Source organism: Etheostoma spectabile, chromosome 15 (assembly GCF_008692095.1).
Source record: "Etheostoma spectabile isolate EspeVRDwgs_2016 chromosome 15, UIUC_Espe_1.0, whole genome shotgun sequence".
Classification (NCBI taxonomy): domain Eukaryota; kingdom Metazoa; phylum Chordata; class Actinopteri; order Perciformes; family Percidae; genus Etheostoma; species Etheostoma spectabile.
Genome location: NC_045747.1, coordinates 7092394 through 7108155, shown reverse-complemented (window position 1 = coordinate 7108155; position 15762 = coordinate 7092394). Strand labels below are relative to the sequence as shown.

At 40.8% G+C, this 15762-nt stretch overlaps 2 protein-coding genes and 1 long non-coding RNA gene across 4 annotated transcripts; all 3 read left to right on the top strand.

The window, feature by feature from the left end:
* The first annotated feature begins 1775 nt into the window (after positions 1-1775).
* Positions 1776-4544, top strand: pvalb8 (parvalbumin 8). Its single transcript, XM_032538212.1, has 5 exons — positions 1776-2060; positions 2456-2523; positions 3109-3241; positions 3631-3740; positions 4249-4544. The coding sequence occupies exons 2-5, from the start codon at positions 2463-2465 to the stop codon at positions 4272-4274; spliced, it is 330 nt and encodes a 109-aa protein (XP_032394103.1). The 5' UTR covers positions 1776-2060; positions 2456-2462; the 3' UTR covers positions 4275-4544.
* A 3572-nt stretch (positions 4545-8116) lies between these two features.
* On the top strand, positions 8117-15299 carry LOC116703260 (uncharacterized). Its single transcript, XR_004335379.1, has 3 exons — positions 8117-8126; positions 9720-9725; positions 15201-15299. It is a non-coding gene; the product is annotated as an uncharacterized LOC116703260 (long non-coding RNA).
* aimp2 (aminoacyl tRNA synthetase complex interacting multifunctional protein 2) lies at positions 10883-15057 on the top strand. 2 transcript variants are annotated; one of them, XM_032537897.1, is made up of 5 exons: positions 10883-11044; positions 12345-12563; positions 12949-13183; positions 14174-14577; positions 14608-15057. In XM_032537897.1, exons 1-4 carry the CDS (start codon positions 11030-11032, stop codon positions 14560-14562), a joined length of 858 nt encoding a protein of 285 aa, XP_032393788.1. In that variant the 5' UTR covers positions 10883-11029; the 3' UTR covers positions 14563-14577; positions 14608-15057. The 2 variants fall into 2 exon arrangements, with proteins under 2 accessions (XP_032393788.1, XP_032393786.1); XM_032537895.1 differs by having other exon boundaries at positions 10886-11158.
* Positions 15300-15762: the final 463 nt, after the last annotated feature.

Sequence of the window (15762 nt, the reverse complement as noted above, 5' to 3'; positions counted from 1 at the left end):
GATGCTGCCGATGAATTAGGCTACACAAAAAGCTGCACGCTGTGCGAAACGTCCGTGCCCGAAACACGTGTTCTTAGAATGAATGTGTCACCTAACAACAACATGAAATAAAATGTACACTACCGGTCAAAAGTTTGGGGTCACTTCGAAATTTCCATTGCACTCCATTATAGACAGAATACCAGTTGAGATCAGTTGCATTGTTTTTTTTAACCAGCACAGCAGTTTTCAGATTACATTATGTGCTTACATAATTGCAAAAGGGTTCTCCAATGTTTTCTCAGTTAGTTTTTTTTTTAAATGATATCAGATTAGTGAACAGAATATGCCTTTGGAACATTGGATGAATGGTTGCTGATAATGGGCAATGTAGATATTGCATTAAAGATCAGCCCCCCACTCAGATCAGCTGGTATTCTGTCTAACATCGAGTGGAATGGAAATTTGTAAGTGGCCCCATACTTTTGACCGGTAGTGTATGTCGGCTGATTTCTAATTAATTTCGTTTTCTGTCTTCAGGCCTAGATAATGTTTTATCATCCGCACCTGCAGGCCAACATTATCTACAGTTCACGGTCACCAGCTGACGCGTTTGAGAGCGCAGGACTGCCAATAGTCGTCCGTGCCCTATGCACACATACAGTGACTGACTTATAATAATAAGAATGCTGTCAAGGGGCTCATCTGCTCAGATTGGGTTTTGTTTGAATGCACTTGGTGAATTACTGCCTATATGTAAAGGTTAGCACTCTGGACTCTGAATCCAGCGATCTGAGGTCAAATCTCGGTGGGACCTGTCTATAGATTGACTCTTGCTGCCCTGATTGGTATTTGCTTAAACAAATTTCATTCAAATGTCACCCTCTTCCCCCACACCTTGCCGCAAAATGCACACCTTCAACTAACCTTACGAAATAGAGAGAAATAACCTTTTTCCGGTGTGCTGCTGCGGTGAACACTCTCACAGGAATGTGCTTAATGACCCCTGAATTTGCTTGTGTAAGACCGGCTGGAGGCCACAAATGCCCTCGGAAAATACCTCGGAATACCTAGGACATTATGCCTCATCATCACCATCATGGCAGCATGGGACACTGACAGCAGAGGGTGACCTCTGGTCCCTTGATCAGCACAGTTGACAAAGCAATTTAGCAACACTGTCCCCCCCCCCTGTCAATATGAGAAGGTTATAAAGCATTGGAGTCCCTGACATTCAATGATGATCATTTATGTGTGTTTGGGGTTATATTAGATTCGATTGGAAATAATCTGATACCCATCTGTTGTGAATCTGCATCTAAGCAACCAGGGCAGGTAGATGTTTCATGTCCAAGGCAGATCGGGTGAAGCACCACAGAATGCCAGTGCACCAGACACAAAGAGGATGTGCATGGGTTGACCTCTTAGGTGACTCAATAATCTTACAATAATGCTACTGTCATGCTCTTTCTGCACACAAATATTAGGGTTCAATGTCAGCTGACATTTTTTTGTTTCCCATAACTTACCTCAAATGTAATGATAAGGGCATATTTGCAGGGGATGTGGCTCAGATGGTTCGTTTAGGGACTGCTGTCTGTAAAAGGATATCTGTCTAAAAGGGTAAGGGTGGGGGGCAGAAACAACAACAGAGGGAGAAAAGGAGAGAGAGAGAGAGAGAGAGAGAGAGAGAGATTGCTGTTACATTACAGCCTTCCTGCATTTACTGTACTGTATAATTCTAGAGGTGAGAGGAGGAGGGGCACAGTGATGAGAGGCGGGAGTGGTGGATTCGGAGAAGAACGCGCTTTTTAACTTAATTTGCTATTTACAAGGGCGTTACAAATGTCCACGGTCTGCTTTCTCAGCCCCTGGGCGTTATAAATAGTAAAGGTTAATTAGTTAGCTAAGAAATTGGATCAGGGGCGGGCTGTTAGAATTTGATCCATAGACAGGTAACTCAAGCAATCCCTTTTGTCAAGGCAATCAGACCTATATAAATCCGCCTTGACGGACAGTAGTCACCACATAGCCTTACCTCTCTGCTGGATCACCGACCAGGCGAGAACCCCCTAAACACGGTAAGTTGCTTTGCAGATTCAGAAAGATGGCTTTTGTAAGGAAGTGGTCAATATATATTTTTTTTATTGTTCATTCTCAAAATATTTTGTAGACAGATTTACTGGCTCTTGTGTATCTAAGGCACATTAGAGGCTGCCTGGTTAGATGATAGGGAAAATAATTGGGTGTGCAAAAGGGGAGACTCGTTTGAGTAAAAGTTATTTTACACAAACAAGTATCATGTTTTTAATCTGTTGGATGAGCGTATTTGAAAAAAAGAGATTATTTTATATTATGCCATTCATTAGAACTTTTTGAAAATACTGACACTGCCTTTTTAGTGTCAGTATCGTTCTGTTTGCTACTGTACCTGGATAAATATGTTAATAATTCACCACGGTTGTTCCTCCTACAGGAATAAAATGTCTCTCTCATCAATCCTTTCTGCTGATGCCATTGACAGTGCTCTCAAGGACTGCCAAGGTATCGTCTTCCACCAATATCATTATTACTCTCTTCCTTAGATCTTTTTCTTTTATATTCTATACAGTCTTTGAACTGGAGCCTGCACTCACCAGACAATAGGGTTGTCTCTGTAAATGAGAGCAGTGGTGGAAGACGTATTCAGATACTTTACTTAGTAAAATTACTAATACCACACTGAATGTAAGTATCATCAGGAAAATGTACGTAAAGTGTTAACAGTAAAAGTACTCAATGCGGAAAAATCCTCACATTTTAGAAACTGGAAATGATCAAAACAGTTCTGTCAATAAGTAAGGGATTAATTGGCTAATCATTTCAGCTAGATTTAGCTATATTGTTGGGTAGTTTAATTTATGCCACAACATTGTGCAAAAATCTTATTTTATAAAGTAGTAAGTAACTACAGCTGTCAGATTATTGTAGTGGAGTACAATGTAGTACCTCAAATTTGTACTTATGCACAGTACTTGAGTAAATGTACTTAGTTGAATTCCATTTCAACAAATTGTTGGAAGATTTGTTGATATTGTTTACAGTTCCTTGTGTCGTTCTTAACTCTGCTCTCTATATATTCTCCTCCAGCACCAGACTCCTTCTGCGCCAAGAAGTTTTTCCAGTTGTGTGGCCTCAACAAGAAGAGCCCACAGGACGTGAAGAAGGTTTTCGGGATCTTGGACAATGATGGCAGTGGTTTTGTGGAGGAAGAAGAGCTCAAGTGAGTGAGCAGCCAGTTTTTGTGTGCCCAGGATTTAATGGACCCTCAATGAGGAGGAGAGATTAGACGTCTTCATGGAAAACAGTCACCTTTCCATTCTATTTTTTGTGAAGTTATTGTACGAGAAGGAATGTAGTTAAGGGTAGGCCCGTCTATCATTAGTTTATTCATTTATCTATTAGGTTTTCAGGGCTGAAATGGGATTGTCTGGGACTGTTAACAAGGACCATTGTAACCATGGAGACTGTCTACTAACTAAAAAGTCTCTGTGCAGCAATACACATCAAGTGACAGATTGGATCGGTGTTAGTTTCTGATTTCTGGGTTTGTGGCTATTGCTTTTCATGTAGTTGTTACTTCTAACTTGAAGTTTGCTCTCTGTATGCCAGGTTTGTCCTCCAGAGGTTTTCCCCTGGAGCTCGCGTTCTGACAGACAAGGAGACCAAGGGCTTCATGTGTGCTTGTGATGACGACAGTGACGGCAAGATTGGAGCAGACGGTGAGCGAATCCACACCTATTTCATATATACGCATTGTGCAAGACATGCATGTGTGCCTAGAACACCCCAATACTTAGGAAACACTTCTCCATATTTTTTACAATTTCAATAAGAATGCAGATTGACTAAATCCGCTGTGTTCCTAGAGTAGTCCGCTTGTCCAGGGTGCCTGAAGAGAGATAGTTATGCCAGTCTAAAGTAAGACAAGCAGCAATAATAGTTACCTCCTCCAAGTCCCTATACACTTTTTCTGTCCTACAGGTACTCAAAACTGACACCTGCACAAAGCTTCAATCGACCATTTGGGACATTAGATTTGTGAATTTGTTTAATCGAATTGTGTCAATGAAATGCTGCTAACTTGAGACTGAACCCTAACCACCATGCTAGTTCTCTCGCGCTAATGGTTTTGCATCTTTCTTGTTACTAAATATACCTATATAGATATATTTTAGAGACACATGGAGTCAATCAGCATCGGACTAATGCTGTTTATTTTCTCCACAGAGTTCCAGGCCATGGTCTTGTCCTAAACAACTGGACTTCATCTCCAACTTAATCTGACCCCACCAACCCGCTCCTACTCCACTGGCTCTCTTCGATTTAGTCAATCATTTTCCATCTGGTTAGATTAAACTGTTTGATTCTTTTAACTTATTTTTATTGCAAGACTTGTTCCAGGGCACAGACATTCACATCATGATTTTAGTTTTTCTTCTTTTTCACAAGTCTTTAGACAGATCACAAACCTGCATTTCCCAAATAAATATAAAACTTACCAAATTACAGAGAAAATAAACGAACAAAATCCCAATCTTCTGGCTATGTTTCGTGATTTCTATTCAAGTGTATATTGTTGTTGGTGTTGTTATGTCTTCTAGTCAAATGTGGTCTGAGATAAAACAGGGTGGCATGGCAGACAAACATACTGTATTATATGGCATGTTGAAATGTGTCACATGAAAATACAGTCTAAGTAACCCTAAGGGAAGTGGATATCCACATATCTACATACAACTGTGCCTATGCACAAAACGAAAACACAAGCAAACACACAGCCACACCACTTTTTTTCACAGTTCTGTGTAGTCCTTGAATATTCACTTACCCATATCGAACACAGCGGTAAATGAGACCGAATGTCAGACAGTGTCGGGTATATGAGAATGAGTGGGGCATGTCCTAAAAACACAGGGTTTCTGATTGAGGTGTATTTACAGTGTATGTTTGTCTGTGTGTGTGTGTGTGTGTGTGAGAGAGAGAGAGAGACAGAGAGAGAGAGAGAGAGAGTTAGATTCAAAGAGCTAGCGCAGGGAAAAAACAGAGGAGGTGACCTTGATGACCACCTGAGTTTCACCGTGGCTGGATCAAGTGACATCTGACCTCAGCTTTGTAAATAAACCCATTCGAACTTTGGTGTGGCTCAAGCTAGTTCAACAAAACACACACACACACACACACATACATACACACAAACACACACACACACACACACACACACACACACACTCAAACACAACCATCCACGTGTGGTGTGGTGTGTGTTAGTGTATTGGTGCGATGCACAGAAGGAGATGCAAACTCTGCAGAATGCTATAGCTGAGGATGCTAGCCTTAAACGTACTCTTTTGCCAGGTCTCTTTGATACCTAACCCTCCTCCAAGAGACTTGAAATAGCGCACAGCTTTTTAATGCTCTGCACTTACAGGATTCACGGGATTAAAATTAAAAACTACTTCCCTATTTACCCACCCACTAGAGGCGCCAAACACACGTTCTTTCAGTGGTTACACCTAAGTGTAATTTTAATTACCTGTATATTAAAGGGAGAACCTGACTATTACAGCAGACACCTGCTACTCAGAACTATAGGGCTTACCCTGCTATTAGCATGAGGTGGTGGTCACAAGTGTAGGATGTGAAGTCATAAAACTGCTGCTTGGTTTTAGATGGTGTGCTGTACTAATGATAGAGATTTTCACAGTTTTTCTTCTTCGGCCAGGTGCATACTGCCTGTGTATCTTGTCATATTGGACATTTTACTGTCACTATGGAGTGATATGAATGCGATGAAGCCACACCAATTCATTAGCAATTTAACATATTTAAATGTCTTCATGTTTCAGGCAATATCAGTAATTCCTAAATCTGAATATAAATATAATATAACATAGAGTGAAACAAGCTTTTGAGATCCCACAAGTCACAATTATGGACATGATTATGAGCAAAGACAAAGTTAGAGAGATCTTGCAAGAGATTGCAAAGTTAAGTTTTGTAATCCGCATTATGTAAGAAGTCATGAACTAAACCAACTGCATTTTATTATAACCCCAAGATTTCTCTTGCCAGAAATTTGCTTTAATAGAGAATGTTGATTAAACACTTTTACAGAAAAAAATGTTGTCTATCAGGACACACGTACTGGACACCGCGCTAATTAGATCACCACGCATCCATGCTGTTATCCATTTCTGATTTGCATCTCTGCAGACATGGAGTGGAGGAGTGAGAATGGGAGTGGGGCGTACAAGGTTGAAAGCAGGACAAGGTTGGGGATGCCAATGGGTAACACAGGCCAGGGGACACACAATAAGGCATGACCCCTGCGGGTCAGTAGAAGCGAGTGGTAAACAGGAAAGTAATGTGAGCCAACAGGTTGACGCTGACTGCTGAATGTGCAGCAGTAGGACAGCAGCACAAGATAATGTGACAAGCAGTTTACCTGGACTCAACGGTGGTGGGGAGGGAGGGAGGGAGGGAGCTCTTTTTCTCTCTAGGACAGTGCTGCTCTGACAAGCCAATCATGTCCAACAGTCCTGTTGGGCTGACAACGTGAAGAAAATTAAAAATAACTGCAGTTGCAAGTGAATATGGAGGAGGTCTTGATAGTATTTTACAGTATTGCTATTTAACGATAGCTCTATTATCTGCCAAGAGCTAAAACAGAAATTTAGATGTAACACACTAGTTGAAAGCTTCTTTGTATTTCTGTTGATGGAAACAAGGAGTTGAAAGCTATCATTTTGTTTCATTTCAAGCAGTAGGGTAAATCTAAGTATGATAAATCATGTACCCTAGGGTCATGCCATATGAAACATAGTTTGGGGATAGGGAATGTCACTAATTACCGGTATCTATCAAATATACTGTATATGATATGATGTACATATTCACTTTTATCCAGAATTAATTGACTTTGCTAGAAATTTGCATGGAAACCCCTTACATTAAACCGTTAAAGATTTTAGACAAGGTGAAACTAAACAGGTCAAGTTGTGTTAGCATAGACTGGTAGTTTGATGAAGTAGACAAATCAAGTTCAAATTAGCAGTGCTTACTAAAACTCAACAGTTAACATACAGTATGTTACATGAAAAATATTGAACATGAAACATTAGGCTCTACTCACCAACACTATAGTAACAATTCAAACTTTTAAATATGTTTTCATCTTTAAACAGTGTAGTCTTTAGAAGAATGTACTCAGTGCATAATTCCAGTGAAACAGAATGGATGCCAATGCATTTATTATAACTTTCAAGATTCTCTGCATCGCTTTGTAAAACCACATCACATCACTGCCCAGAGGTCATCAGTCCCACCCCCCACATCTCGATCATGGTGCAACAATAATAGTAGATAAACATGAACACTAAGTCAACCATACAAAACTAAAAATCAAGATAACGTAAATGCATGTCCAAAACTTTAACAGAACATTATTAAAACACACTTTAACTGGGACAGAAACATATATATTTTCCCATTAGTTTTTGCACCGCTTTTAGCGCAGAAAAGTCAAATGACCCCCCCCCCATACAGAAACTTAAAGGTGCTCTATGCGATGTTGAGTGACGGCACTCATTGTTGATGTTTTAAGTGTACGTTTGAAGAACGAAACCCCTGTAACCCTCCAACCCCCACCCCCAAATCCTTCTTGTCAGTTATTGGCTGGAACACTGGAAGACTGTTTGTTATGTTTCGTGGTGCAGATTGGCACAATTTGTTTTTGTTGGCGTTCGCGGAGCCTGGGTTGTCTGCATGACAGAACAAGTAGTGACCACTAAAAAGTTTAATTACAACTAAATCTGGGTTTACAGTGCAGGTAGGGTGTCGTATTGTCAGAAAATGTCAACAGGGCTGATTTCAGTGGTATAGGTCATAGTAGCAGTGGTAGTAGTAGTAGCAGGAGTAGGAGTCCCCTTCAAAACTTAGGATGCAGCAATACAAACAAATGATTAACTATTAGAAGAAATAAAGTACACCAGCAAACCTAACTTTTTGATTACAATAGTATTATGGTACATTTTGTGCGATTGCTAAAACTGTACCATGCATTCCGTCTGCATTTTTAGGATGGACACATAGACTATAGCCTGCTTGTCTGCTTGGCACTTCAATAATTGATGCCCCCGCTTCATTGTCACCAAAAACTCATATCAAGAAAGGAGCATCAGGCTCACCTTACTGATTAAGTCTGTGTGAAACTTTAATGTGCATCCCATCTTCAATTGAAACCAAACTGAAGTTCTCAAGCAGATGAGGTAATGGGAAGTTAAACCATTTGGACAGCTGTGCATCCTGCATCTGCTATACCCATACCCAGTCTTTTGGAGCCTAGAGGTATCAGACTGTATTGCTACCTGATAGTCTGATCAGGGAGGAACATCGTAAAAGATTTAACTGGTGTGTTAGAATGACTGAATGGGCTTTGTGAGCTCTGTGCAGGAACTCTATCCATAATGCAGGGGATGACAGCACTGCCTCTGTTCCTCTACAAGCATTAGTCATGAGCCACTACGTATGATGTCTGCGTACAGCTACCCTTCATTAATAAATGATAAGCCATGCACATATCAATGGCCACTCCTGACACACACGGTATCTGTGCAAGGCAATTTCTAGAAATCTATTTCCACCCTGTCTTGAGCCTATTGTTTACATATCCGTTAATTGATGTTTTATTTATAGGCTATATATTGAGCTGTGTCTATTCACTAGACTAACAGAAGTTGGAAACTAAACGCCACACCCAGCTTAAACCCCTGAACAGCTGTTACATGTGCTGACTCACTCTCAGACTGAGTAATGGCTGTCGTGGAGAGGTAGACAGGTACTTTGCAGACTTTTAAAAAGAGAAGGCACAATTAGATAAGATGGCAGGAGTCATCCTGGACAAACTTACTTTGACTATAATGGAGGCAAATGGTCTGGTTGGACTGGACAACAAAAAAATGTGTCCATTTGTGTCCAGGTGGAGTTGGTCGGTAAACACCTTACGTCATCCATAATTGCCACAAATACACATACATACATACATACAGAGAGTTAACTAAAAAGAACCTTCATAAACTTGGATTAAGTACATTCAGAAACTCAGACAACATGACTTGTATGTATGTATGTAATATATAGTAATCAACAAACATTACTACAGCTGTCAGGTTATATTTTGCACTTCATGTTTTAATAGTATACATTACAGATTACATGACTAATACGTATATATTAACGATGTATCTTACCTGTAATATTAATCTTTAAACTTAGTGAGATTTAATAACTACACTGAACCTGTGTATCACACACAATAACAAGCTGTGTTTAAAGCAAATATTTGATTTGGCCATTGGCAGTTTCTTAGCTGTTAGCTGATGCCAGGCAACCCGTCAAGACTCCAGGAAGTAATAACTCCCAGCCAAGAAATTGTCCAACACATAACCCCCTGTAAAATTACTAATTCTTTTACACTACACTTTGCAGAGCTGGTATAGGCCGTTTTTTCACTTTTGGACTGAGCCAGGCTAACTGTGTTCCCCTGTTATATTTAATGGAGAAATGAGAGTGGAATCACTGTTCTCATTCAACTCCGTGTCAGAGAGCAAAAAATGTCTGACTATTCCTTTAAGGCAACTCTAATCAGACTATTCGTTGCATCAGTTAACACACTGTTAATCTATGTCAGCACCTACAAGGCCTATGTCACTCCCCACCCTACATCTGTGCTACCTACAGCCTGACAGACTCCCTTGTTCCTACATGATTCAAAGAACTACTGTGAACTGTCAGGTTTCAGCTCCCTCCGTAGTCTCAGTTTCTATCTCAGGTCTTACTCTGGCGATCAGAGCAGACTATTACCTCAGCAGAGCTGCCAGGTTGAGTCAAAGATCACTTGTGATTGAATAACAGGCTAGACTGAGCTAATCGGTTTTGATTGGTGAAACAGGTTGACTTCGGTAGGACTGAAGCTATCAAATCTGAAAAGCTTTGTTTATCTATTTGGCCACAATACATCACAGAGATGTTGATGTCAGGCGAGACACAAAAAAACAAATATGGTAGACTATGTGAATGTATGTGTGAAATCTCTCACTTATATTCATCCTAAACTGCCTCTAAAGCTGAGATAAACGTGACTAGACTGTTGACTAGCACATGGCTCCTGTGTTCTCACACTAATACACACAGGTGTGCCCACACACAAGGTTTAAACCAAAGGCACATTTATATATATACTGTACAGTATATATAGACTACACATCCATATACTGTTTATATAATTGACAGTTTTATTACCTACTTATTGATTATACCATTATTTATGGAATAATAGTAAAAGCCAACCTTGTACTTTTTTTTATAGCAGTAAAAATGTATTTACTTAAGGTTTTGAACTGAACCATGTGTAGTGTAGATATGAAATGGCATCATGGGTGCCATGGACAACAGCTAGACATTCATTTTCATTGTCATTGTCATGTCTTTGTTAAATGTCAAAGAAAGTTAAGTTTACAAGTTAAGTTCATGGCAGTAGTATGACCATATCCTCCGTTGACTGCTGACCACCTGCAACCGTAGACAGTTAAAGAAACCAACCTCTTTGCTGCCACTCAATTTACAAAGACAAGATGTGAGAAATGATACTGTGGCGCCGTCTAGTGCACGTGCAATGATACATGCAGAGAGAAATGTGGTGGCGCGTGGTGTATCTCTGAATATGGATTATTTTAGCACCACTCTGTGAATATAAAATAACGACAACAAATGAACAGCAGCTCCTCTACTATATAATCCCCAATAAATAAATTAAATTAAAATTACTTAACATTACCTTTTACTTTCCCCGGATGTGACGTCAATTTCGGCCTCTTTCCTGCGTAACCGCGAGCGTCGGTAGCCGCTGCTGCTGCTGCCTGTCAACATCACGCAGCCCCAGAAGAAATCTGTGTCCAGGATTTTTGTTTTTAACTGTTTGTCTCTGACAGAGCACTAACGTTCCTCCACCATGCCCATGTACCAGGTAAAGCCCATCTCTGGAAGTCATATAAAGACTGATTTACCAACCTGCATGTACAAGTTACCAAATATCCACGCGCCGCAAGGGAACTGCTGCACCTCTGAACACGCGATTCAGGTAACTGTTAACCCATTTCATTTGGACAAGGTTCGTTTTTTTCCAACTTGTTAGCTTGTATTTTGCTTTCCCGCAGTTCGTTTAGTTTCTTACGAATTGATACATGCGCATCTCGCGCGGTGAATTAGCATTAGCAGTATTTAGCCAAGCTGGCTAGCTAAGTTAGCTTGCCAGGAAAATGAACAATCTAAGTTCTGGCTGATGCAACAATTACTACGTCTCCACCATCAACGTTTAAAAATTATTAAGCGGCGTATTAGGGTAACTTGTCTCCACTCTTTGTTGTATTTTCTGACAATGTAGATATTAATAAGCATCAAAGTGCACATGATGTCTGCACCTAGGAGACCCTTGTTTCAGCGTGGTGGAATGAAGCTTAGTACTGTAACGTTACCATAGCTTTAAAAGTATTTCCATTTCAAGGCCACTTTATACTCCTGCTCCACTTTATTCCAAAGGTACGGTAGATGTTATTTGTAACTCCACTGCCTTAAGTCAATTTTACACAGACACACACAATGTCATAACAGATCATGTATTGTTAAAGACAAAACTACGTAACAGGTTATTAAATTGTTAAAATTTCTAATAGTAAGATGCTACTTACACATCACTGCATTAGCGATATTAATACAGTATATCAGTGCATTGAGTACATTTACTGTTCATACCTAATGGATGTTTTGCTAATGTACTTATACTAACATACTTACATACATACATCCTTATGTGATATTTCGATACAGGATGCTTACTTGCAATAGAGTATGTTTACAGTTAGATATTGCTACTTTTACTTAAGTATCTGGGTACTTTTTTTTCAAAACTGTGGTGTATAGCGTTGAATCATCTGAAGTAGACATTGTGGCACATACTACCAGTGTATAACCTACTCTGATGGTACAAGATTGAAACTGTATCAACCGGAAATCTGGTCTTTAAAATGTCTTCATAAGATGTCTTTCTTTGATTCCTCTATGTGTGATTGTTTAGCTTGACTGGGGATATGTTCAATATGTTTTCAATCTTGCCTCTAGTTTTATGTGCAAGGACAGTTAAATGTACACCCAGGTTGTAAAACCGCAGCAGGATTGCACTCAAGTTGTTAAAAAAATGTGAATGCTCACACCTTCAAATTCCCATTTGTGGTTTCAACCAAACTGAGCGATTCTCTCTGTCTCCCCAGAATGGCGAGGTGGACCCAGCAGTCAAAGCTCTGGAGGCCCGGCAGGATGAGATCATGAAAAAACTGTACAACCTGAAAGCAGCTGTGGAAGGCCTGGCCAAGACGGTGACCACCCCAGATGCCGATCTGGACCTCACAGTCAGCAGCAGCCTCTCCTCCCAAAGCCCCAGCTCCACAACCTTCAAAGGCATCTCAGACCTGGACACACTACTGGGCAAGGTGAGAAAACTGGGATTAATGCTAGTGAGCTCTGCATCCAAGTATTAAAATAACCGGACACAGTGTTTATTAGTGATGCCAGAATTCATCCTAGATGAACCATGCACTAACAGTATGCCTCTGTTTTTTGCAACTGACATACCTTGGCTGCATTTTCTCCCTGACAGTAGTCTATAGATGTTTTCCTGATCACACCCATCATTACCGTCATTAGAAGTTATAAATACCACGCAGACCTGTTAAATCTGATCATGTTGGAATTTGTTTTGAAGCACACATGAGGGCGTGGACTGTTTGCAGCCTTTTGTGCATGCTGTACTGGCCTTATTTTTTTTATTTTGGATGCTGCACCTATTTACCTTCTTTGTCTTGTTCATGTCACAAGGACCTTGGTGCTCTCCGTGACATCGTCATAAACGCTAACCCGGCACAGCCACCCCTGACCCTGCTGGTGCTCCACAGCGTGCTGTGCCAGCGCTATCGGGTGCTCTCCACTGTCCATGTCCACTCCTCAGTTGCCAGTGTGCCACCACAGCTCCTGTCGTGCCTTGGCCCACGCCATGCAGACAGCTATGCTCGCCAGATGTTCCAGTTGGGCTTCACCCTCATATGGAAAGATGGTATGGACGACCAATTAATTATAGGGATGCACTGATACCGATGCCAGTATTGGGTATTGGTCTGATGCCGTGCGCATGTACTCATACTTGTAATCATAAAGTTACTTTGATTCTACCACACCCGATACCACCTCATAGAAACATGACATTAACTTCTCCGTCAAGCAGGTATTTGGCTACTCTGCAAATAGCAATTTATTCATTTTTTTTACAAACAAGCTAAAACAAAAGCTGTTAGTTGGTAGACTGTTTATATAGTTTGCCACGAGTCTTTAAATCTGGACAAAATCTTGTGAACTTAGCGGCCGGCATAATTGAACCATCCTCTCTGCTGGAGCTGGTAACACATGGCTACTTAATATGCATGTCAATGATGTCATCAGACTTAGCATTCTTTGTAAACTTCACTCAGTATTTTGATATCTGGAATGATATACATAATTTTATTTACACTAGCTCAGGGAAATGTCCAGTTCACTGAGTTTTAAATAGGGATGGTACTTTGCAAACACTGCTTTGTTCTAATTGACAACAATATAAGAGAAGGACAAGTGTGTGTGTGTGTGTGTGTGTGTGTGTGTGTGTGTGTGTGTGTGTGTGTGTGTGTGTGTGTGTGTGTGTGTGTGTGTGTGTGTGTGTGTGTGTGTGTGTGTGTGTGTGTGTGTGTGTGTGTGTGTGTGTGTGTGTAGACCCTTGAGCCCAAGAGGTATTATTAAGTACTCTTATCGAAACCCTACCCAAATGTAAGTACTTGTACATGGTCTTTAAAAAAGGGGTATCGGTGCATTCGTAATTAATTACCAATAGTGTTAGCTTTTAACATCACATATAATCACATACAAATTTAAAAGTATGTGTTGTGTCTATAGAATGCTATTTCTAACCATTACAAGTTTTGCATTCACGTTATCAATTATTGACATGTGTATATGATAAATACTTGTGCCCTTGTTTACTATTAAACATGTTTATGCTTTGTCCAATTCACAGTCCCCAAACTGCAGATGAAGTTTAGCGTCCAGAACATGTGTCCCATCGAGGGTGAGGCCAACGTGGCGCGCTTCCTCTTTAAGCTGCTGTCTCCCTACCCCAGTGACCCTGCTCTCGCCACACTGGTGGACAGCTGGGTGGACACAGCTTTCTTCCAGCTGGCAGAGGGCAGCGCCAAGGAGCGGGCTACTGTCCTACGGGCCCTTAACTCTGCTCTGGGCCGCAACCCCTGGCTGGCCGGGCCGGAGTTCTCCCTGGCCGACATTGCCTGCTATTGCTGCGTCTTGCAAAGTGGCTCTGCATCCTCTACTCCCACTAATGTCCAGCGCTGGATCAAGTCCTGTGAGAACCTGGGCCATTTCAGTCCTGCCAAGCTATTTCTGCAGTGACTGGGGCAGTCCTGGGACCACACACCAGAAGGGTGTCTTACCCAAGCAAAGTGAGAGAAGGGCATTAGAATACTAAAATATCCCAGCCATGTCTGAAACACCCTCTAATGCTTTCCTCCCCAAAAAAATGTATCACTGAACTGACAAAGACTCAAAAGAAGCTAATTGATTGATGGCGGTTAAAGTAACTTAAGAGTATTTGTCTCTGCCATGCTGCTTTTGTATAACAAAGAGATTCTAAGGCTTTCTTTGCCAGGGAGAAAGCATAAGAGGACTGTAAAGACAAGGGCTTGGTGATGGATTCAATCAAAGGTACTGACAGAAGTAACACGCACTGTGTACACCTTCCACCCACTTTGTGCCTAACATGATCCTGTTCTTAATGTGTGTGGTAATGTTTGGTGACAGATATTACTAGGGGTTTTAAAAAGTAATACTTTACACCATTTGTTTTTCTGAAACCATTAAAACTTCCACTTTGGATCAAACTTTGAACTGGGGCCTTGGGTTTGTCCTGTTTGACTGTTTTGAATTTTAAACTTTTGAATTTGAAATGTTCTCAAGTCACTGAATAAGTGGCATTTACTGTAGTGTACCTCTTTGTCTAACGGGTGGCAGGATTCTTCATCTGTAAACAGACAGCCAAAGTCACGCTCTTCTACTTCCGGTCCATGGGACCTAGCTTTCGAAAAAATATGAACGGGAGTCAATGAGAGATTAGGGTTAGTTCGAATTGTGCCATTAATTACACAAATGATGTAGGTAAATTTAAAAGATAATTTTACATGTCAAGACACAACGATTTGACGTTAAGAAGTTGGGTAACATTAGGTTTTACATTACAACATTAGGTTTTGTGTGAGATCGCCAAGTGAACTACACTTTCGTCTGGAACAATATATGTCACCAGAGAACTATGGCTGTCTCCTTGTCGAGCTTCACTGTCTTCTTCTAAGACAAAGGCAGAACTGTCAAACTGTGAAAACCATTATAAATCGGGTCATGTTGAGAGCTGCAGCTACTCAAAGGGCGTGGAGGGAAAATGTGACTGCAGGTAAGCAACATGGACTTGTAGTCCGTCTTTTCCCATAGCATTTTACTCAACTATCTTTCGACAAACGGTGACAATTAAAAAAAAAAAAAAATTGTTTCTTGATAATAGGACCCATGGAGGCATATGGAAGGGGGGGGGACTTTGGC

Bases quoted from the DNA above. Each gene is read 5' to 3' on its own strand.
- aimp2 (XM_032537895.1), top strand. From the start codon at position 11,030: ATGCCCATGTACCAGGTAAAGCCCATCTCTGGAAGTCATATAAAGACT. The intron at 12,564-12,948 runs GTGAGAAAACTG...TCATGTCACAAG, and splicing joins TGGACACACTACTGGGCAAG to GACCTTGGTGCTCTCCGTGA. The intron at 13,184-14,173 runs GTATGGACGACC...TCCAATTCACAG, and splicing joins CACCCTCATATGGAAAGATG to TCCCCAAACTGCAGATGAAG.
- pvalb8 (XM_032538212.1), top strand. From the start codon at position 2,463: ATGTCTCTCTCATCAATCCTTTCTGCTGATGCCATTGACAGTGCTCTC. The intron at 2,524-3,108 runs GTATCGTCTTCC...ATTCTCCTCCAG, and splicing joins TGCTCTCAAGGACTGCCAAG to CACCAGACTCCTTCTGCGCC. The intron at 3,242-3,630 runs GTGAGTGAGCAG...TCTGTATGCCAG, and splicing joins GTGGAGGAAGAAGAGCTCAA to GTTTGTCCTCCAGAGGTTTT.